At 40.7% G+C, this 24,121-nt stretch overlaps 1 protein-coding gene across 1 annotated transcript in view; it reads right to left on the minus strand.

Annotated features, from left to right (window-relative positions):
* Positions 1-363: 363 nt before the first annotated feature.
* The window catches only part of tmem260 (transmembrane protein 260), a 29,369-nt gene continuing 5,611 nt past the window's right edge, over positions 364-24,121 (minus strand). The window contains exons 3-16 of the mRNA XM_014987070.2: positions 22,929-23,080; positions 12,468-12,645; positions 12,262-12,375; positions 11,998-12,177; positions 11,835-11,875; positions 10,117-10,203; positions 8,045-8,153; positions 7,723-7,895; positions 6,087-6,258; positions 4,616-4,755; positions 3,893-4,069; positions 1,787-1,840; positions 1,451-1,535; positions 364-745 (exon numbers count right to left, since the gene is read on the minus strand). Of these exons, the coding sequence (XP_014842556.2) occupies positions 485-745; positions 1,451-1,535; positions 1,787-1,840; positions 3,893-4,069; positions 4,616-4,755; positions 6,087-6,258; positions 7,723-7,895; positions 8,045-8,153; positions 10,117-10,203; positions 11,835-11,875; positions 11,998-12,177; positions 12,262-12,375; positions 12,468-12,645; positions 22,929-23,080 (1,923 nt within the window). The 3' untranslated portion in view covers positions 364-484. The remainder of the gene's footprint in view (positions 746-1,450; positions 1,536-1,786; positions 1,841-3,892; positions 4,070-4,615; positions 4,756-6,086; positions 6,259-7,722; positions 7,896-8,044; positions 8,154-10,116; positions 10,204-11,834; positions 11,876-11,997; positions 12,178-12,261; positions 12,376-12,467; positions 12,646-22,928; positions 23,081-24,121) is intronic.

Genomic DNA, 24,121 nt, shown 5'->3' on the forward strand with positions numbered 1-24,121 from the left:
AATGCATGTGACCCTGAACCTTCTATATCTGTGGTGAAACAAGGTAGTGGCAGTGTCATGCTATGGGGATACTTGTTGTCAGAGTAGATGGGGGTAACTGAGCACAAATGCACAACACATTTTAAGATCATTTCTAAGAGATTTTGAAAACCATATTTTATCATTTATCTTCTAATTCACAATTTTGCAACACTTTGTTTATCTGATAAAATATCTAGTTTTTGGTTGCAATGTGAAAACTACATGATATATGAATGTTTTTGGAAGGCTTGGATCAACTTTGAAAATTATGTAAATAACACTAAAGCTTTTTCTTTCTACTTTTTTTTTTTTTGCAAAAGAACAAATTTGAAAAACTCAAAATACAGTCAAAATTAAACATTTAATGTAAAAAATACATGATAATTCCCACAGCAGTGCACTTTCGTCAAATTTGGAGCAAGCTCTTGGCGTCTCGGCTCCATGAGGGTTTTCCAGGACTCCATCATGGAGTTTGCTTCCGGCTCTGGCGCAGTCTGTCTCTCTCCTTGAGCAGGTGGGAAACGGCTGAGCGTATGGCCGCCGCCTGGGGATCGGTGGGCTCTTTCTCCAGGTAGAGACTAAAGTGTTGAACGCTGCAGGTCAGCAGGTGGTCTGGACTGTAGCCCCGTTGGGCAGAGCGGAGCAGCCTCTCGCATGCCAGAGCCAGGTTCTTGTCCCAGTTTGGAGGGTATTCAGATTGGGCCTCAACAATTTCTTTATACAGCTGCAAACAACAGAGAGGTGTGTGAAACTAATGCAAACACTACGTGTGTTGGTCTTCTGTCTGATGCATGTTTAATAAGCAGGGTTTGTACAGTCTTACACTGTAAAATTCAAGCACTTTCAAGGCAAGTCCTCAAACATTTCCAGCACCACGCTTTGAAGATTAAAATAACACAAATGAACTAAAAGAAAGACTATTATATTTCATTTATTACTGTGACAAATAATGCTTTGTGATGGTATTCTGCAGCAAGAATAAGGTAAATTAAAATTTACCAAAACTTGATGTATACACCTATACACCTGACTGGTCCAAGAACAAAACACAAATTTCAATAATTGACTTTAAGGTATAAAATATAAGTTAACCTTTATTTCAATTACACAGATCTATAACTCACTATTAAATATTCAAAAATAAAGGTTTTGTTGTTGTTTGGTAAACAGAAATAATTTTGGTAACTCTAAATAAGCTAAAATAAGAAAACTTTAGTCTGCTCTAACTTCAAACAGTGAGAAAAAAAAATATTTTTATTAGGTGTATGAAAGTATTTGGTTTCAATTGTAAGTAATGTTTTCTAAATTTAGGGTTTTAATAAAACATTAGGCTGCATTTCATTACAAAATTGTCCTAACCTTGAAAGCACCTAAATGAAATTCAAGCATTTTTAAGGATCTCAGGGACCCTGAACAAGGTCAGACTCACAGTGTAAGACAGCTCAAAGAGACGCGCTTTCCCCTCTCCCTGTGTCCTCTCTGCCAGGTCAAACAGAAAGAAAGCCGTCTTCATCCTGAAACAAAGCACGCCAGCTCAGGGCTAAGTGCTGGATGGATGAGTCATGCAGATCCACGCTCTCAAACGCACCACTACGATGGAGTGATTTATGTAGATGCAGCCACCCAACAGAATGTACATGTAGATGCTCTACCGCACAAGACTGGTTTATGGAGATGTCGTCGGGGCCCAGCATGCATCGTGACGCAGCTTTTTATTTGCACTATACAGAGACGTCCATATATTGTGTGAAATGTTTAAACATACCTCGCTTGCCACATCTCCTCGTTAGCAACGCGCTCCCAGGACGCAGGAGGAAAACTGTTCAAAGTCAAGCAGATGTAGTTTATTTAAAACAGCTTCAGGCAGGAGTTTAAGCACAATTCCTGTAGCGATCAATGATAACGTTGCAGGTTTTAAGAATGCATCAACATGAAATGACTGAGCAACAATACCAGCTAACACATTAGACATGCGGTTAAACCACGTCTTTCTTCGCTTTCCCGAGTGCAGACGCTTGACCTCTTCTTCAAAAGAATATTTTAGCAGTAAGGCCTCTCGGCTAATATTTGGCTTGTGGGCATCTGCGGACACGCTTGTCGTGAGGGCGCGGGAAATAATGTCACAGTATTCAGCCGTGGATATGTGAGTGAAAGAAGGGCTGCTGGCAACAGCAACAGAATATGGAGCTTTGACTAATTCCAGTTTTGACACAGTTATTGACAAAATGCAATAAGAAACTCATTATTTTTCATCTTCAGTCTCATTTCAAATGGCTGAGGGCCTAATGTCTTGCACTGGTTGCATTCACAAAGAGGAGGATCGCAGCATGGAGAGCGCCGAACGAAGTCAATGTGAGGAAACCCTGCATGAGTCTGAGGAAGGGAGACCACAGAGAGAAAAAGTAGCAAGCGGATTTATTTCTAAAGATTTGTCTGTTTTTTGTCAGCAGCAGCCCTGCAAAAACTACACTTTGCTAATATTTAAGCCCCTAAGAATTTATGACACAGGTACTGACTGGCTTTTATGGCATAAAAAGGTTTCAAACCTGAAAAAACATTTCGTTTTACCATTCCTGCCAGAGTTTTCAAACGCATGCCTCGTTTCCACTGAGTGGTACGGCTCAGGTCGGTGCTGATCAGTACATATTTTGTCCGTTTACATTGTAAAACCGACCCGTAATGCAGCATTCCTGGGTCTGTGGGACAATGGTCTGGTACGGTTCGGGTGGAGGCGTTTGGGTTGAACACTGCCTGCCTAGACTCGGTGGCGGTGGAATCGCTCTCCTAAATAAAGAAAGAATCAAGCCACACCGACCCGTGCCGTACCGCTTAGTGGAAACGAGGAATTCAGTGTTACCCCTCCCCCACCTGTTGCTGTGCACTACTGATCATATGGCTGAAAGAGGGTTTCATTATTTTTACCAAATTCAACATGTTACATGGATTCATTATACAGACTGACATATTTTAAGCAGTCATTTCTGTTCATTTATAATATTCCAGCTATGGGAAACCTAAAATTAAATGTCTCAGAAAATAACCAATGAAAAATATTTGAATACAGAAATGTTGGATCATTGAAAACTATACAGTCAATATGTTCAGAATGTGGTTGGAGCTTCTTTTACATGAATTACTGCGTCTGTGCTGAGTGACATGAAGGCAGTCAGCCTGTGGCTCTGCTCAGCTGACCTACGATATTGGGTTTATTTCATGATCCTCTCAAGGAGGCAGATACCCTTTTCTTAAAGCACACTTTTTCCTTCCACTCAACTTTCCATTAATTGCTTGGATCCTTTCCTTAGCAATGACTTTAAGACACTTAACCCTCTTACTGGAGGGCGGTGGCCAGCAGTATTTCCAATTATGGTGTAAGACGTGCTATGACACTTATGTCATAAAACAAATGTTTTTTATTAGCTTTATATTTATTGAGAAATGTTTACTGAGAATTTGGAGTTTTCAAAAGATGTAAGCCATCAAATTTTATGGAAATAAATGCTTAAAATATATCACTCTGTGTAATGTTTCTATACATGGGTTTCACTTTTTTTTATTATTTACTGAATAAATAATAAGTAATATTATTTCTTGATGATCAAATTTATAGAGATGGAATCAGGCAAGTATTTTTGCTTTAGTCTGAGAATAAGAGTAACAGACAAAATTGCTGTAACTAATATTCAACATGTTAAATTAATTTAGCAGCAGTGGAGACAGTTATTGCTTTTTGTTTCAAATAAAAGCAATCAGATCATCCCATCCAAATATGTCTGACTTTTTTGTGTAAATACAGTGAAGCAGTGAAACTGTGGCACCTTTAGAACAAACTCTGTGGTCATAAACATGGTTTCCTGTTTTTAGTGGTCACCTGTTGTGTGGCTCACTCCAGTTATAGAGGCTGCGGGTGCGCTCAGCCCAGCGTTCTGGGTGAAACTGCCTCTGAAGCGGAACCAGGTAGTCACACACACCCAAAGGCCAACGGGAGAAGCTACGTTCCCAGCTGGGATCTCCATCAGTCAGACCGATGCAGGCAAACACGTCCCTCCTATAATGGTGAGGAGGGTTTGAGGAAAAAACAGGTGATTTATGTTGAGAAATAATATACATACAAGCATTTCTTCACATCCCAACACCTTGTGGCCTCACTTTATCCCTGTGCTGCTCACCAACCCTGGGGGTTAATCCCAGAGGTCAGTATTACCCCACAGAGGGAGAATATTGTTGGCCTGGCAAACACTGCCCCCTGGTGGGCTTGGTATTAACCAGGCACAAACAGTTTTAGGGTTTTAGATCCTCCTGGGGGAGGAGACGTGAGAACAGGGAGCAGCGTTGAGTCCAGCAGAGATCCTGCAACCAAAGCCAGTTGATTAGTTGACTTTTGTAATTCATCAAACTCTTTTCCAGCCTTAACAGTTCTGTGGGCTTATCTTCTCCCTGCACTCACGGCTGAGTGGACCGTCCCCACTGATCTCTGCCTTATTAGATCACCCACTTGTTCATTCGGACCATTGTTACCCTCCCACTCCAGTCGCTCAATTTAACATCTCGCTATTTAGCTGTTCATCTCTTCCCTATTCCGTCAGAGACTCACCGTGGGTTGTGGGACAGGAACCGCTCGAGACTGAAGGTGTCCTTTTCTTCGGATTGGACCGGGTCCCACCTTCGGCCAGGAAAATGAACCCCAGGAAGATGCTGCCCCAGCTTGGTCACATACCAAGAATATGTCATCATCTAGCAACAAGAAAGATCAACAAATCTTTGTGAAAACCTTTGAATAAGTAGCAACAACAACAACAACAAAAAAGATTACCAAAGTGTTATTTTTAGAGATGCACCAATCAGAAATTTTGTGGATGATTTCCACTATAAATAAGATCAAAAATACTTGTTCGATACTTTCTGGATAATTAGAAAATTGAATTATCAAAACAATAAATTTTAATGTAATGATTTCTCAATCAAAGTTTCCCAACATAGCATGTCTGTCTGTCTCTCTCCACCACTGAAAGTCTGCAAATTCAGAAAAATCCTCCAGGTGACGATTGAAGAGATCTCTCAATATAAATAAAACCAAATTAATAAGGATTTTAGGTATTTTTCAAAACAGAGACAACATGATAAGGGCTTTCTGTTGAGCGGATACTATTAGCAATCCCTGCTTATATTCCTTATATTTAGTGAACCCTTAACTCAACAGAGAGGTTTCCAAAAGGCTGCCAGCATTTCCTAATTCAGCATGATCCACCACAGACACACTTTGGCTCTTTAAAAAGATGAAACAGAGTAACTTGGCTGAAATATGATTAGCTTCCTGTTTTCAGCTGTAGTAGCCTGAATAACCAATCGACACATCTATTCCTTTAGAGGCTTCTTAGATCTGTTGTGCTTCCTATGACTTCATTTAATCTGCTTTGTTCAATAATTGCAGTGAAAAGTGTTTTTCCTCAGTGCGACCTGGTTGTATGGTGGGTTCACTGATCGGGACAAAGATTGGATATTTATTGACTGACCACCAATTCAAACATCAGAGTTGGTCACTATATATATATATATATAAATATATATATATATATATATATATAAATATATATATATATATATATATATATATATATATATATATATACACACACATATATGAATTAATAGCTAGTTAATAGATGCATCTTAATTTCTGTATGGTTATAAAAAATTTTAGTAAAATCTATATGGATGTCTAAACACAGGCACATTTAAATCTATGCTCATGTCTAAGAAAACATTTTAGCAACCAAAAATAATTTTGACTTCAAACTCTAAAATTAAATAAAGCCATATTTTTGTTGCTATATACATTCATCATACAGGATTTCATAAAATCCTCTCTTGCATATATACTATAAGAAACACTCCTTATCTACATACTTCAGAGAAAACCTAAAATCTATTTGGTCTGTGTAACTGAAATGAATGTATAAATAATAAAAAATAATCTGCACTGGTTCTTTGATTTATACTGTTATCAGAACCGTAAGGAGAACAGTTGGATAGTTAATAGAGGCAGCAGACATGGAGGTCCTGACCTCCTGGTCGACCAGGCGGATATCAGGCCGGATGTCCTGGCAGAAGTGCAGGTAGCGCAGAGAGTTTCCTGGCAGGTCTCCTCTGGTCAGGATGAGTGAGTCTTTTGGGAAGGAGGCCAGCAGCTCCCTGCCGAACCGCTCCACCACATCGTTCCTGCTCTGGTCACACTCCCTGAAATAATTATTATCCATTCAACTCACAAATAAGTGCAGCCTCGGAGATCTGTGTTATATATACAGATGTGTACATGCTTGCATGTATGCTTTCTGGGTGCTCTAAGGGGAAGTCGTTGGTTTTCCCCTTCACCCTTTTCCTTCAAACAGCTCTCTGACTGCCTATCTAATCGTAGGGAGACAGGTGTGATCGGTCTGACAGCACAGGCCATGCTCTCCTGCTTGATCAAAGCTGCTCAGTGATGGCTGTCTGGCACGCCGCGGCGCTGCGCTGGTGTAATCTGCCTTCTCGGACAGCTAACATCTCAGCCTGAGCCCTGCGAGTGGAATCTGCATGCTAACCAAGCCTCTCTTTAGCCTTTACCAACAAGCACAGAGGGAAAACCTGACATGTGGAGTTCAGACCTGTGGGATGAAGTGCAGGAGAAACAAATCAGGTTGACTCAGGAAAAACATGCACCTGGGTAAGGGATTTCAGACAGAAGTAAAAAGGGAGTTTTTATTCTGCCCGAACTTTATAAAAGCAGAAGGCTTAAACTTTGAAGTTTTTCACATTTTACAGATTTGTCTTCAACAACCAGTTTAGCTGCAATTAGAGCTGCAAGTCTTTCAGGGTAAGTTTCTATCAGCTCTGCACATTTAGATTATTCTTTTTTATGATCAGCCTCAGTCAGGAATGATGGAGCACATTGATAAATATCATAGTTTTCATTTTCTTTTTAATTTCAGCTTCTATTAGATTTTACTTAGGTATATTTGATTGAAGCAGGCTGAGTTCAATTCATGTGACTTTACTTCCACTTCTCAATGATGCTCTACTTTCTGTAGATCTAGCACATGAAATCTCAGTAGAATATATTTATTTAGAAAGTTAGTTGTTGCAACTTGATTAAAACTGAAAAAGTTCTGGGGAAATAAACCTTTTTTCAAGGCGATGTATTTGTTTGGCTCCAGAGTAACTTCTGCAGCAGGAGTACTGTTTAACTGACAGATAAATGCTCAAAGATTGTGCAGAATTAAAAAAGCCTGCCGCTAAAACACAATTACAGCTTGGAATTACTAATAGCCTGTGGAAGTGCAATACAATGCAGCTATAATAATTATGTCCACTGTGATCAGAATCTTTGCTGTTGTAAAATTGGTTCTGTAATTGTCTGCAAACTTGAATGTCACAAAGCTGAACTGGAGTTTGAGCCCCAACAAAATAGGAGAGTTTAACGACGAATCTACAGGACAGAAATGATGCCCGAACAGCAAACTCTGAAAGGAAGCTTCGAATGCTGACTTTACTTTTATTCTTCTCCTCTTTAACTAAAAGGCAACAAATTTAATCGCTTACTGTTTTATCAGGATTAAAGTTTGTTATTTCACATCCAATAAAATAAATATTACCCTTCTTTATCATTAGAAGATGGCACTGGTACATGTTTGTTTGTCTCATAAGTCAATGATAAATGTTCACCTGTGGTTGGTGCGTCCCATTTGTCCCAGCAGAGCTAAGGTGAAGACCCAGCCGATGGTCTTCCACAGCCCCCCGTGTCCCAGCCACCTCTCCATCTTACTGTGAGCGTGGCTCAAACCGAGGCCGGCCAGAACACAAACTGCAGCATCACTCTGGAGCCAAAAACGCTCCACCTGCAGGTGGTCAAACACACACATGTAAAATATGCACCGAATGTACTCACAACAATAACAGTGCATTTACTTAAAGAGCTGCAGCAAAACACTTTAGGCAGCTGATATCTTTCAAACTGGATGTTGAAGAGAGACGTGTTGTTGCATACCACTCCAAGCAGTAACGGTCTGCTAATGTCCAGGTTAGCTCTCCATGCAAAAAACAGAGAGTAGACAAGCAGCATTGCAGTCAACAGCCAGGAAACTGAGCAGCAGGTCCTAAACAGGAAACGACACCGATCATAGTCATCTGCTTTTATTTCCAGTCCATCAGTATTCAGCTATAATGCAAAACTAGTCCTATTTCCCCTCATTCTGTCTTAATATGACCAGCAGCCTGAATGTATTCTACTCTGATTTTATGAGACAAGCCAACACAGAACATGCATAATTTTGACATAAAATGACAATGACTAATGGTTTAAAAGTATTTAAAAATGAAAATCTGAAAAGATGTTTTTTTTGTTACATTTCTGAATAAACTCCAATTGATTTCATAAGTAAACAGAGTTTGGCCTCTAAGTTTTGTTAAAAACAATGGTGAACAAACGGCATTTTAAAAACCAAAGAACACAACAGACACATCAATTAAAAAAGATGAAAAAAATAAAACCTCTTAAAGGCAGAAAAACTCTTGCGAATGGAGCCGAGGTTTGTTTGTAAAAAAAACCCCCAATAATAATAATAATAATAATAATAGGTAAAAATAATGCATATTTTTTTACTTCCACTTCACAGTTATCCACAACTTGTTGCTCATCTTAGTGAAATACACTGACCTACTGAATATACTATTCAATATCATGTTTATCTACCATAATATTTCTTCAAAAATATTTTTGAAAATGTGTTGAATGATTATTAGCACTAACAAGCTGCTTGCATGTGTTAGCAAGCTGAGAGGTGCATGATTGATTTCCTAATGAGTCATAAAGAGCAGCTGCCAGCCTCTGAATCACAAACTCATTACAGTAAATCTGTAAAATATACTTAGATTACTAAAAAAAACACACACACACACGTCATCATCTGAACCTGAAAGGACTCTTCTCAGTCAGACCACGCTCACCAGCAACGAGATGTTGATGGCGTTTTATACATGAAACTGCTTTTAAAGGGGCAGTATTATGCAAAATTTACTTTTGTGAGCTTTACACCGTGTTATAATGCTATTCCTTCATCAAAAACATACTTGGAGAGTTGCCTTGATTCTTTCATGCCTGTTTGAGAAATCCTTTAATCTCCTAATTCAGCTGTGCAAAACGCCTGAGCAGACCTCGCACCGCCTTCGAGACACAGCTCCTCCTCAGAGGTGCAGTTTCGAAGCTTTCACCTCAGAGCAGTCCTCTCCCACCACATCCCTACTCAGATCCTTCAGACTAGCCAGCAGCAATTAGCAAACACCTGGCAAGAACTGTGCATCTGCACATTACATGAGCTACTTCTCAGTGTAATGCTCCTGAAAGAGCAGGGGTTTTTAAGGCGTTAAGTTAGAAAATCTAATTTCTTTTAAGTCATATTTGATTTATATAGGATTTTATAACATCTGAAGTAAACATAGTTACTTGACTGTGCTATAAAATGGTACTATAAGCCTGGAGAAAACACAATACTGCCTCTTTAATCATGATTTCCTTATATCTCTACAGAGTTCAGAAAAACAATTATTTGCAAAACGACTCTTGATGCGTAACACAGTACAAACTAAAATTTGCATTGCTTCCCCTTTAGCACTCCGAAGGTTGACCTTGGTCTTCTTCATGTGTTTGTGTGGTTTATTAAAGTGCACCTCAGGGGGAAGCTGAGAATGGCTGGTACCCTGCAGAGCTCCAGGGCAGCACTGGGCTTTTATCAGCACCACCCCACAGACCCCAGCAAAGCCACCAATGTAATAAATTACTGGATCCCAACGCCACACGCACACACACAGTGACTTACTGGCACACACAGACACATTTGAAAATCCTAAATAAATATCAACCCCACTCGATCTGAATGAGGAGCGTCGTGACAGCCTGACAGCGAGGTGCCTCAGCCTCGTTTTGTGTTCTCCTTTTTCAGGATCAGCGTTTTGTCAGTGGTTTTGTTAGCCATCTTTCACTGCAGGGGATTATTTTTTTTTTTCATTGAGAAGTGGCTGCTGAGTATTGTGTGTTGTGTGCTGCCATCTTGCTCATTCTACCTGTCCCACAGGGAGAAGAGAAGGCCTATTCCTGCCAGAACCAAAACAGGAGGAGAGAGATCCGCCAGGCAGTGGTCCAGCTGGGCCCTGCACACACAGAACACACACATACGGATATGTAGCACATGATGGACACCAAAGACAAGCTCAATTACCCTTCATGATACTGAAGTCAAGGACAGCAATTATCAAACCGTATGAAAACAAACTCCCTGGACTGTGTGCTTCCTCTTTCAATCGGATTGACAGATACGAATGACTGTGTCATCCATCCCCGGCAACCCTGTCCTCTCCTCACAGCGCCTGTCATTCACAAAGCGCTTGCTCAGTGCAGAGAGATAGTTCCCTGCCTCTTCCTTAATACCCATCTCTATTTGACAGCTTATTGAGTCTCTATATCTCCCAATGAATGCTGTGTGTGATGTGCTGGTGAGTGTGTCTGCGTGAGTGTGTGTCAACGTCTCCGGCGGGTTTACGTCTCCGCAGCGACATGCCTGTCATGTTCGTCTCTTTCCCCCATATTGAAGGTGTGCGTGTCCGTCAAGCAGCAGGGGTGATGGGAAAGGGTGGGTGGCAGGCAGAGGGGGGTCTGGTGGTGGGGGGTCCTAAGATGAACATGCAACCCCCCCACACACACACACCCACACACCCTCTCATGTCCCATCAGTTGGAGAAAGATAGCAGGGAAGACTGTAGCGGTGGCGGAGAGCAAAAGGAGGATATTTATTGGTAGGGGGGAAAAAAATACAATTTCTCCAGCTCTGCTGCAGTGTTTGTCATCACAGCTTGTCACGGTTCACCACCAGAGCTGAGTGATCAGTTCAAACTGCAAGAGAAACAGAACACAGCGTTTTTGGCCCCGTAAGCAGGTTCAGCTCTTTGATGGGAGAGAGTGGAACAGGAAGAACAAAAGCTGCCAGACTGAGCGGCGAAGGAAGAAGGGACTCTTGGCTCTCTCTCAGAAGATTGGCGTGTCTGCAGTTAAACCTGAGTAAACCACCATAACCATAAAGCATTGAGTGGCTGCGTCCTCCATCTTCAGAAACTAAATGTGCTCTCAGTGTGTCTGAGATCAAAGCCCGCACTTTTTACAGTTTCTCTTTTGCTCCATCTTACAAACACAAGTCAAATTCACACAGACTCTGCACATGAACCAGAAAAATGTTAATAAACATTTAGCCATATATATATATATATATATATATATATATATATATATATATAGAGAGAGAGAGAGAGAGAGAGAGAGAGAGAGAGAGAGAGAGAGATGCAAAATGTGAATTTTAAGCATAACAATTTTCTACAATGACATGAATGTGATTATAAAATATCTACACATGGACTTGAAATAACTTGTAAAAACTTTTTGACACTTTACTATTACAAGTGACATATTATTGGGATTTTACGTGATAAACCAACACAAAGTAAACATATTCTCTACTGGAATAAGGTCAGAGTTTGAACCAAACCACTTGACTCTGGCTGTATTCTAAGAGTTTATTTGTTCCAAAATCAGTGGAACACATCTGGATCATTTTTCTGTTGCAACATATGAGTGTCAATTTGAACACTGAAAACTCAAGGAGAAGACAGGGTTCCTGTTTTGTAGTAAGTACTATGTAGTAGGAACATTAACATGCTGGAAATAAAAATAAAAAATCACATCAATTATATACTAAGATACTTGATAATTAGGGTAACGTTGATAAACTCACTGCAGCATTGAGCTCAGACTCACAGAGGTCTCTGTCTTTGCCTATAAAACACAGAAAAGTATAGATTAAAAACTATAAAGGGCAAAATAATCCAGATACTACAACAAGAACAAGAAGTTTCTTTTTTAAAACATGATGTGCAGATCCATAAACCAGTACGTACAAGGCTGAATGTCCCATACTCTGCCCTCAGCAGGTGGGTCAGCAAACCGGAAAGGGTAGTTTGGTCCCCCCAGCTCCAGCGGGCGCTGTTGAGGTAGGACGAGATGGGTAGGTAGATGTACGGGAAAAAACCAGCGATGAAACAAAGTCCCAGAGTTACAAGGCCCAAAAAAGACAGCTCCTGTTTAAATTTGAAAATGAATACGATTTTTGAAGTATTCACAAATATTGTTTGTTTACTGTATGTATGTAAGAGTAGTTTTACCTTTAGAGCAAAGAGTCGGTAAAGGACCCAGGGAATGATGATCAGCACATACAGGACCAGAGTGTGTTGGTTGCACAGTCCCAGGCCGCAGCAAAATGCGCCCCAATGCGCAATCTGAAAGAAACAATCGCAACATTTCACCAATATCAGTTTAACGTCTAACAAGGAAGATGACAGATTTGTAAGGATGGGTTTGATAGGACCACCTTCCTCCTCTGCCAGGAGTTCTCAGCACAGTGGAAGCTGGCCGTCAAGAAGAAGAGAACGCCAATGAAAAGGTTGCTGAGGGTGAAGACTTCTGCCACCATCGACCACTGCCAGCTGAGCCTGGACACAGCAAACAGGCCTCCAGCCAGGACCGCACCGGGTCCAGGACCTGTCAACCTAACAATGAAGAAGGGCCTTTAATTAATTTTTAGACATGCACAGATGAGAGTTTCTTGGCTAATTTTTGATCTTGGATTTTGTAAGGTTTTGTCCAATTTTAGGCAGAACTGTGATTAACAGGATTAAAAAATTTTTTGGGCTTTTTTTTTTGTCGATGCTTTCTGAAGTAAACGGTCATTATCTATATTAGGAGGATCTCACGTCTTGTTGATTCCTCTGACATTATTTTGAACACCTCAAACTGAGAACACTTAAATTTGAGTTTTCTTCCCTCAGTAACTAATACTATAATAATATAAATATATTTCATCATACCATTGTGAAAAATAATATTTTATCCTCACAAACTAAAATATCTATTAAATATATCATTATTAGACAATTCTACAAGCTACACATCTTCAATACAGTGTAGCAGCCATTGTTTTTTTTGTGTGACTAATTACCATTCTACTGGGTGTCATCTCAATACAATACAACAGAAAATGAAGACATTATAAGGTTATCTAGATTTATGCATCAAAATATAAATCTGTAATTTTAAAGTCAAAAAAGCACACTTAAGTACATGTTGTTGGTTTGATGCATTTATAGGCTGAAAATTAGTTTTGGGGTTTGATGCTTTAACAGAAAGTTTTAAAAAAATCTGATTTTACAGTATTTAACCGGGAAATATTGGCCGTGTAGCCCTACTTTAGTTAAATTTCCTACAGATTTAAGTTATGCTGAACCACTGTGTAAAAAAGTAAAATAAAAACAACAAAGTCAGCAACTTCAAACTGCATACAAATTTTCCGGTGAAATAAGCTTCCTACTTCTTTCAGACTAATTTAGGAACCAGCGATAATCTTCCTTCTGCCCAATTTTTGCTTCTCGGACCAGACCTTCAAAAAAAACACACTCGCTGTGAAATGAGGTAATTCATCAGAACTTCGTTCCCAGCAGCCGGTTCATCTCAAACAGAGAAACCACCGTGGTGGAGATAGCACTTTATCCTACGCTTCTTAAATATAATGTACGCACAAAAGTTTTCCCTTTCCTCCTCTCCTGTGCCGTTCCCATCTCCTCTGCAGTAATTGAAGCAAACTTGGGATAATCTGTCATATGCTAAGACCCACCACTTACTACTATGAGAGACAGAGAGAGGGGGGAGAAATTAAGGGGACAAAATAGTGCAGAAAAGTGTGCATTAAAGGGGGGAGACAGCGTGCGGGATGTAGGATGAAATACAGGAAAAGGAAAGAAAAAAAAGTTCATGACGAGAGAAGGGGAAGAAAGAAAAGGAAAAAAAAGCAGCCCAGTCCCCAGCATGCTGGCTCTGAAATATGAACAGGCTCGACAATTAGGGAAGTCAGGCAGTATGGCCCTTTCCACTATTGTGTGGAGTGGCTTAGAGTCCTCATCAGCCTATCAGCTAACTGACAGGCAGAGAGCTGCTCTATTCAGCACCGCAGATACAAGCTGCAGGCCAAACGGCTGCCAGGTCCCTTATGACCCCACAATCCCTTGCCGGTGACAGCTTCAAGCTCCATAGCAAATTAGGCGCTCTCACATTACAATCGCAGAAGACAGATTCCATTAACGGTATCTGAAATTGAGTAGAGAGCAGGCCCGTTATCAGACCTGACTCATAAGCACCGCCATTAATCACAAGGCATGATACCATTTATACATTTCCAGCTCTCTGCCTGCCGCTGTGATAGTCAGCCACAAAAGGCCTGATGAGACTTAGGCTAGGGGAACAATGGAGCTTTCTGAGGAAAGCACGGCAAATCAGGGAAAAAAGGAAAGGGAGAGCGAGAGAAGGGTAGGGAAAAAAACTCCAGCTTGCTGACTACTTCCCATTTTCTCACCCACCCTCTACTATTTTCCCTCTGTGTTCTCTGAATGAGACTGTACAGTATATGTGAGAGTGTGTGCACTTAAAAGGGGTGGGGGGTGGGGCGTCGAGTCGTGGGTCTTAATAAGAGATAGCAGCGTCTTTCTCGCTGCACCGCTCCAGGAATTAGTTGTAACTTGCAGGAAGGATGAAGAAGGGTGGTAGCGCGAGGGAGGGGAACAGACGGGGACTTTTGTTGAGGTGCAGAGACCTCCCGCACCCATAATTTTACATCACTGCATGACAATTAACCCACAGCTCATGGACTTAGCGGGGGGGCTGGTTTAGGGGTATAGCACAGGGTGCAGAGTAGTCATGGGGGGGTCCAGCAATGTCGTTATTAAACAAAGTCTGCTCCTGCTTCTGAAGGTCGTCTGATGGCCACATTTTCCATCACACACAGTCTTGTTTTCACCTTCTTTCTACTCTCAAATACCCAACAAATCTCTGGTGGAGCTTGTCAGTCATTAGGAGTGCAGTGATGCGAGTACAGAGCAGCTTGTAAATGACCCGTCTGTGTGAGCAGGACCACCTGGGTCCCAGTCAGCCTCCTGGGCGTTTCCACAGCTCACTCCCGCAGGCTGGGTCCTCCCGGGGCTTCTGGGTATGAACAGGACACATCCTGAAATGGGCATGGCCGTGTTCCCTGTTATCAGCAGTCGGTGCACAGCAGGCTAAAGCTCAGTGACAATGGGCTGGTTGAGACTTAGCAGGAAAGTGACAACAGTCAACAATGAGACTATTCCATCAGCTGGGCCAACCCACCATAAAATGTCTACATCATCATTTTGGTAATTAACTGAACACCAGATACAGGAAAATCTTAGTAAAACCAAATGTCACCAAAACATTATTTTATGTAAGTAATTTAATTCAAGAGAGAAACTCTTGCCGCAAATAAATTCAAAGCCTAATGTGAGCTATATTTGAATTCTGTTATTTTGATGTGAATATTGCAAAAAATCAGGGTTTCTGCAGGTTTGATCAACTCATATTTAAGGCTTTTTAAGACCTTTTAAAGACTAATATGAATAACATTTAAGACCTGTATTATGACTGAAATGTACAAGAGAAAATTGCATATTTTACTTTTTTTTTGCACAGAATGCAAGATTTTTTTGCTAACCTTGCCTAGTTAGCAAGGTTCTAAGCAGTCGGTCTGAGGGAGCCTCAATCTCTGTTGCTGGCGCAATTTTTTTCTACCAGGGGTTTCCTTCCACTAAACTTTCCATCAACATACTTGGTTCTAGAAATGTAAGAACAGCAGAGACCTCTTGTAGCTTTCCCTCTGTCAAGCCAGCAGTATTTTCCATGATTGTGGAGACCAGAACATATTTTTGAATTATAGATATTTTTTATTGTAATATTCTAATTTTAAGAGATTTTTTTTCTCATTAGCAATATATCATCAAAAATAACAGAAACACTTGGAGACTCATTACTATGTGTAATGAATCTATAAATCACAAAACTGGCTCCCCAAACTGAAATACATACATTTTTCAGTGATAAATTTGACTGTCATCAAAAAAAGAATTAGATATTTTGCTAAGTTTAAAAAAAATATATGAAAGGATTCAATTTATAAAAAAATTAAGTGTTGTAAATTACACTTAAAACTAAGGATTGCAAAATAAAATACTTTTTTATTCCCCTCAAGGATGCAAGAACATCTCTGAATAATCACCTTGAAGAGGTTGCTCACTCTGTTCTACAACATGGGCCGGACGGGCGCCAGCATCAACCGTCTGCTAAATAACAGCACACAAAAAGCCTACACCAGCACTCTGTAGTGAATGAGGATTTACAATGGAGCTGGCCAAGCAAGCCGCTGTCACACACCACCCAGGGGAGCAGACAATACCACAGCTGTGCTACTGTGGATCAGAGCTGCGCTGCTCTCTAACTGAGTGGTGGCAGCGCTGGAAAGGAATCACACATTCCTGAAGAGGGTAGAAAGCCCCGGAGAGGAGGTGGCCAGCTCAGGCTGAGGCCGAGGTTTCCAGCTGGCCCTCGCTCACACACCCCAGGGGCTCCCCTCTGGCCAGGACCCCAGCCAGGGTACTTAGCAGCTATTATATGAAGGGTAAGTGTCTGATGTACTGCTTTGAAGTTTCAAAGCCAAGCAAGATAGACAAACATTTAAATGATAATGTATGTCAGGAAATCAAAGGCTGGGCTAAATCAAATACTGCAAAGTGTCAGTTTGACATTATTGAATGATGAACTGGTAAATGAATATAACACCATTATACACTCTTATTAACAATGAGTAGCATCATCTATAGTGAGTCTTCCAAAAATAACTCATCATAGTTCTTTTTAGGAGAACTATAGTGAGTTCTTAATTCATTTATTTCTTTTGAACAATTTGAGTTATTGTCAGAAGAAACAGATAAACAAACTAGAACGTATAATCAAGAACATTGTCCACACATTTTTTAAATTTTATTACATTTACTATTTGGTTTTAGAAATGTAAAATTTAAATTTTAGGCCAGCTTTTGTTCTCTTTGTAGATGCTGTATCTGGAGTTAATCAATATATTGAAAATTAATTTATAAATACATAAAAATCACCTAACAATGTGAATGTTTTTGCCCATTCAGAACATTTTTTCCTAGAATCTGTTTTTTTTTTTTAACACATTTTTCACCAATCACAGATCCTGGAGGCAATCCCTGCATTCCTTCTCCCATCCTGTGTGTGGATGTAAGGCTGCAGGATAAACGAGGGTCCCGGGTTCCTTCCAGGAGAGCGCTCATGAGCTACAAGTGCGTGTAAAATTAATCACCACAATTCTCCACAAACAATACAGCCACTGACATGACAATTTCTCCCAGAATGCCATCTTAATCTCCACCCCACACACAAAAATTATGGAAATAAAAAAAAAAACAATTTAGAGAAACCCTCCTGTTTATGCAATTCCCTGAATACCATTTCTATTGCTGCTTTTTCCAACAAAGTCATTAGGCACACCCCAGCAATATATAAATGTTGCTGTATAGATTCCATTAACTAATTCTGGGTGAATTGTAATTGCCGAGTCTGATCTGTCTCTGTGCCTGGTGCCTTATTAAGGCAGCCTGTGGTGGGCGAGGAATGTAATATTGACGTCCGAGACAGACACAATCTCAGGCCCACGGGCGAAAGGAATATTAAACCGCTACTGTATTCTGCTGCCTATCTAGCCCTCCTCTCCGCCACCCCTCAGCTCTATCCTCACGCCGTAGCCAGTAATGAGGAAATAACATCTTCATTAGACATCTGTTTAACTGTATTAGAGGATAAGTCCTGGGGGAACCATTGGTCATGCTGAGGATGGGGAGAGCAGAGGAGGTCTGTTGGACTACAATATGACACATGAGATACAGCAGAAAAAAAAACAGAAGGGAACAAAAGAGTCCAGGAGGTTTGGGGAACGGGGGGGGATTCTGGAAATGCACGGTGACTGGAATCAGCTGGAGTTGTGCTCCGCCGACCCAGATCAGCAATCACCTGGTTGAAAGCTAAAGATCCAGGCTTTTCTCCAGACAGTGAATGTACCATATGAACAGGTTCCACAGCGCTCTTTTGTGTAGAAGTTGTTACTGAGGGAACAACTTTTATACTAAAAAGTTGTTACCTCTAAAACACAAACGTTTAGCTTTGTCCAGTGCAGTAAGGAAGCACAAAAGCTGCAAGAAGCTTCTAGAAAGGAAACTGTTCTGTATTTGTAGATTTTCACTCCTGAGCCATTTTTGGAAAATACTTTTTATTTTTACTATAAACCAACACTTCAATTTATACACAAAGTTTAACAAAAATTATGTTTGCAATAAATATATGTTGTTGAGGTTCCAATATATGGTGTGGTGTGGTGTGAAAAATTAATGTAATTAATATAGAATAAATGATTGTAAAAAAATTTTTGTCACATTCAATGGTCACTGAGCAGTTACCTAGCAACCCGAGCCGAGCTCCAGCACATTTGGTCAGTTGGTTTTATCGCTGTATATGTTGTAGAATGGCTGCTGAAAAAGACAAGTGTTTTGTTATTGAATTACTATTCAGAAACAAATTGCTGCATTCTTGTTGGTCGTGCAGTAGGCTCTACTTCTGCTTTTCAAAGATGTACGGTTGTATGATTGCGCATCTGTTTGCACCCATTTTCACATGCGAGTGTAAATGTTGACTTGAGGCCAGAAGCAACTTATTTGGATTTAAAGTGACAAAAGGCCCTAAAATAGCTCATTCTAAGAGGAGCTTAAAATAACACTAAAGTCTCATTATCAAGAATGATAATGTATATAAAATGTCATTAAGCTGTTCAGTTTAGCCCATTGACCTCTCCTAACCTGTTCAGGGAAGCAACATAGATCACCTTTAATAGTTTTTAAAAAGGAACTTGCTAAAATCCACGTTGAATGTTCAGACCTTTACAAAATCAGTGACTGGAAATTGGCCTTTATCTCTCAGTGCATCTTTAGAAAAACTCATTTTCTTGTGTCTGCTCGGGATAAAGATTTCATCCGAGCGCAGCAGATGTGAGAAGGAGGGGCAGCCTGGTCACCTGCAGGGAGAGGTGAGAAAGGCATCTAACAAAACAAACCTATTCAGCTGTTCTCACCAACACGATACACCTTACTCCTGTGGAAAAACAGCCCACCTGAGCGAGGAGAAAACGTGCCATCATGACCATATGGTGAAGGTCCTTATAAGGAGCAGGAGATGGCTGAGAGCCCATTCTCCTGTCCACTGAGGCATCAGCTGTGCCACATGGGCCCTCTCTGGAGGGAAAGAGAGGTCAGATGTGTTTGCTTCCGCAGGTCTGTTATGTAATCAAGTGATCAAACCAAATGTGCTGATGACTGAGTGTTTTTCTTTTTTGCTTTTTTTATTTCCCCGATATGACGGCTGTCAGCTCTTAACGCGCCCGCTCCGGGTTTCTCAGGATAAGCTCAGGAACGGAAACAGATTCCTCTCAGGTAGCAGAGATTCAGAGCAGCTTTAGCAGATAAACTGTGAAATGAGAGAGAGCACGTAATATGGAGCTGTCTGGATTATCCCGCTACGAAGGGTGCATTCCTCCACAAACTCACGGCTGAGACCTGTGGCACTTCACCCAACATTTCCTCCGTGAAACCTCTGAGTGCAATCAATGGTGATTATCGTTACGTCCAGCATCCTCAAAGGCTTGTCAGGCCGTGGTGTGAAAACATAAAAAGACATGCAATTTGGCAATCAAACCGCATGATCGAGCCAAGAGGGCTGTAATTGACAAATCAAAGGAAGGCTAAAATGCTGCATTTAAACTTATGCAAGAGAGAGAATTGGCTTCCGAGCCTATCAACTTACATTCCCTCCACATTAACCACGGCAATCTGGCCAACTAATTTAAACTGATACATCAAAGGCTTGCCATGTTGGGTGTATTCCAGACAAATTTCAAGGTCTTACAAATTTATCATTTGATGGAAACTGCCAACAAGTACCCACATTAATTTCAATATTTCTTCCCATCTGAATATAATCACACGACACAATCGTTTGATTGGGGTTGGGTATATTTCTGAGCTGAAGAAAAACTGCACACAAATGTAATAGAAAGAGACAAAAATAATGTTTCTGAATCTAATTACTGAAGGAAAAGACTCAGAGAATTTGCAACGAATAATCAGCTGGTCATTTCTCTAACGAAGAAAAGGTCAGAGCAGAGTTTACTGACAGGAACTGAATCGATTTTAAAATTCTGGATTCACCAAGAATACAGGTGTCCATCATGTCAAAACTACGTAGTTTTCCAGACTCATATTTCCAGAGTTTTCAGTCCCATCAGTCCATTTTGAAAGTATAAATGCAAGAATTCATTACAGCTGGTTGTTAGGCTGTAGCTCCTTCTTAATACTTATAAATAAAGCCTGTAGTTTTCTAGACAGCATAGGAACTCTAAAGTGCATTTGACCATTCTTGTGGACCCGTCAGTAACTCCCTCGCTACACAAAATGTTCCACAGATTCATAGTCCAACCTAAAGTAGGTCCTGGACAGATAATAACTAAAGCTTTTTATGCTTATTTTTCCAAATTGAAAGCATAGATTATACATTCTCACTTCAGCTTATGTGATGAGATTGTGCTCTGGCCCAAGTCTTCTCTATTCCACTGAACCGGGTTGAGTGGAGGGTATGGTTTTAGCTTCTCATAATGACCATTTATTGGAGTATAATCCATAACTGAATCTAAATCCTCAGAGATTACAATAAGGCTACACGCAGAAATCTAAGCATCACCCTGGCATGTTTTCTGCCAATGGAATAAAAAAAGAAGCCAGTTCTCTAACTCGCTGCAATATTGCAATAAATGTGACAAAACTGAAAAATTATTTATTTGGAATCGATTATTCTATTGATTATACTGACGATTAATCAAATAAAAAATTGCCACATTCCACAGATTTTTCAAAAAGACATTAAAAGATGCAAATAAACCAGTTAAATTCCCTTTTAAATAAGAAAAAATATGTTTTATTACCTAAAATGCAATAACCAAGTTAAGCTATGCTACTTGTGAAGTTTTGTATAAAACATATTTACAAAGAAAGGTCTATACATCGTAACTATAGTTATAATATATTTATTGTAAATATATGCAAAATATATTGCTTTACTACAATTTTGGCCTATTTACTGTTCTAAATATGTTCCATTTTCAGAAAATGACCTTTTTTGAGTCTGTATACTACAGTTAAAAATTAATCAAGTACTAAATTAGCACATGATTGTTTCAATAATTAATGAATTGTTTCAGTCCAGAATAAAACTGCATTGAAAGTGGTCAAAATGCATCCTTCTTCTCTTACAGTAAATAGGAGATTGCTGGTGCAGTCTGAACTGAAAAGCTCCCTAATTTATGTCATAGCCTTGCTTTTGCTGACAAACACACACACAGGCAAAGCACCACACATCTGGCACCGTCACAATTTCATCTACGTTTGCTCTCCTGCTGCACGCTCACAGAAGTTACATCATGCTCCCATCACGAAAGAAGCAAATTCGACGTGGAAGAGTGGAAATGTTTCGGTTTGCATCAACTGGGACAAAAAAGTCAAATGGTCACACTGAGCCACCACCAACAATGCAACGTGGAAAATGACCGTGATCAGCATAAGGGTGATGTAAGGCCAACCACAAGGAGGAAAAAGAAGATGCACAACAAACGAATGCATCAGATACTCCTCACATGATGGAGTCAGCATGCAGGCGAAGCTGCATGGTGGGTAGATGACAATGCAGAGACTGTAACCTGTGTTCACGGTTGAGTGAGGGGAGAGGTGGCTGAACAGAGGCGAGAGGGAGGAGCACGGTTAGCGATCCTGCTCCCCTCAGACACCGGAGGCAAGAAGGGGGAGATTAGAAATCGTGCCATGTCAGGATTGGGAGCATGCTGGGCAGCGCTGGGGCAGGAGAACATGGGACGTCAGGGGAGGGCGGGGCTGCAGGGCACCATAATTGTGATATACATACACACACACGCACCATCGCGGCGGGTGGTTGATGGGTAAACAGGCAGGGAAGGGCGGTGGGAGGAAGGAGGGCGGCTGGGTTCTGCTGCTGAATACTGAACAGAGGATCAGGGACGCCACTGCATGTCAGTCAGGACCTAAAAATACTGCTCCATGTTACAGATGGCACCAAATGTAAGCAGAGAAACGTTGAGATGATGCTTCCATTCAGAACTGGCTAAAGTATACTTTACAATGCTTTGAAAAAAAAAGATTCAGGAAACTTTTTTGTATCTTCTCAAATAAAAATGTGAAAAATCAGCCTCAAAAATCACCGCATTAGTCAACAAAATCAAATACAAAATTTGTTTCTCACTTAAGTAAAAAATTATTATAAACTGAAATGCAATTGACCACTCAGGAAAAAAAAACGATCAGGACAACAAACATTAGTGATCAAATGCCATTGTTTAAAGAAAACCATAAAAAGCTGCATTTAAGCCAAATGTGGAAGAAGGTGCTCTGATCAAATGAGATCTAAGTTAGACTTTTTGAAAAGCAATAATGCACGTCGCTCCACACACACCGTTCCCAACAGAAAACAGGGTGGTGGCAGCATCATGCTGTGGAGAGGCTTTTTTGCATGTGTTCGACAAAAATATCCATAAAAATAAGTTAATAGTACAGATGTACATTAGAAAGAAGAGATATTGTGAAATGAAGTAAAAATTAGATTTGTAAATATGTAGAATGTGAGATGCCTTCTCTTTAAAGGAAGAACTCCAAAAATCTTCAGAAATTGTAAAATTTACTCAAAAGGATAAGGAATACATTTACTTTGAGGTAAAAAAAAATAAACTAAAATCAATATACAGTAATGACAAAACCGTAGAGCAGTTAAGTATGTATTTTCATACCTGCAGACTGTCAAAGTGAAGCATCCACAAGCTGCAGCTCCTAGAAGGCTGCACATAAGGTTGACACTGTGAGCTGGAGACAACCAGGGCAGCAGATACATAGACAAACGGGCCAAGAGCGTGAAGACTGGATATCCTGGAGGATGAGCCACCTGAGAACAAGATGACAAAATCTTTCATCAAAACAGCTCAAGCTCAGTCAGATTATTAGAAAAGAAGATGAGTTTCCAGAAAGAACAATTCCAGTGATAGCGGGCCAGATGTGGCCCACAGACCTTGAGTTTGGCATATGTGGTCTATCACATCTATTGTGGTTTAATGTGACAAAATGTCAAGAAGTTCAAGGGGTATGAATAGGTTATAAGGCACCGTATGTTGCACTAGCAAACCTTTATAGACAATGTAGTCATATACAACAGAAATAAAGAAAAACTAGCTTGGTATGACGGCTGCTGACTTTGCTACTACAGCGCACATCTCCTCCTGCTTCTTCTGGCCTCTTCCCAAGGACAACACATCTCCCCTGGGCCCGTGATGAAGCACGTGGTGCTCAACAGCCTCAGCCCCCGAGCCACCTAAGAGCCGCAGTCGCTCTCGCCTGGGGGATCTCGGCAATCACAGCAATTAGCCGCTAAGTCTCCTCCACCCAGATAAAGGCTCAGTCATTAAACACAGGCTCATTCCCTGGCACTGATAACACGAGCCGTGCAGGCAGGGAGAAGGGACAGCTCCTCACAAATGAGCACAGAGCTGAAAGGTGAAAAAGTGACTGCTGCCACAGTCACCTCAAACAAGGAGAAGTCTTGGTGGGTAATTTCAGCTGTGAAAAAGGGAATAAATCTGAGTGAACATGAAAAGACGGCACAGACTTGAAGATGCATCTAAAGAAATAAAAGAAGGTCTAATGAGGGGTTGTTTGAAAGATGCAGGAAGAGCTAAACAACTGATCTTAGTGCAGAGACGTGCAGCTGAAGGCCACTGTTGGAGCAAATGGAAGCAGATCTCTGCAGCTCTGGGGACCATGAGAGGGGGGCTCTGGCAGCTTGGGGCAAAGGGACAGCCTGCGAGGCCCTGGGGAGGCCTGAACGGCAGACAGGCAGGCCACACGGACTGCAGCACTAACCGCAGGATTACTGGCATAGTGACACCGACACAGCCTCCCTAAAAGGATCACAGCGGCGTAATAAACTTTA

Source organism: Poecilia mexicana, unplaced genomic scaffold (genome assembly GCF_051168715.1).
Source record: "Poecilia mexicana isolate PSO_F unplaced genomic scaffold, ASM5116871v1 scaffold_22, whole genome shotgun sequence".
Taxonomy (NCBI): Eukaryota; Metazoa; Chordata; class Actinopteri; order Cyprinodontiformes; family Poeciliidae; genus Poecilia; species Poecilia mexicana.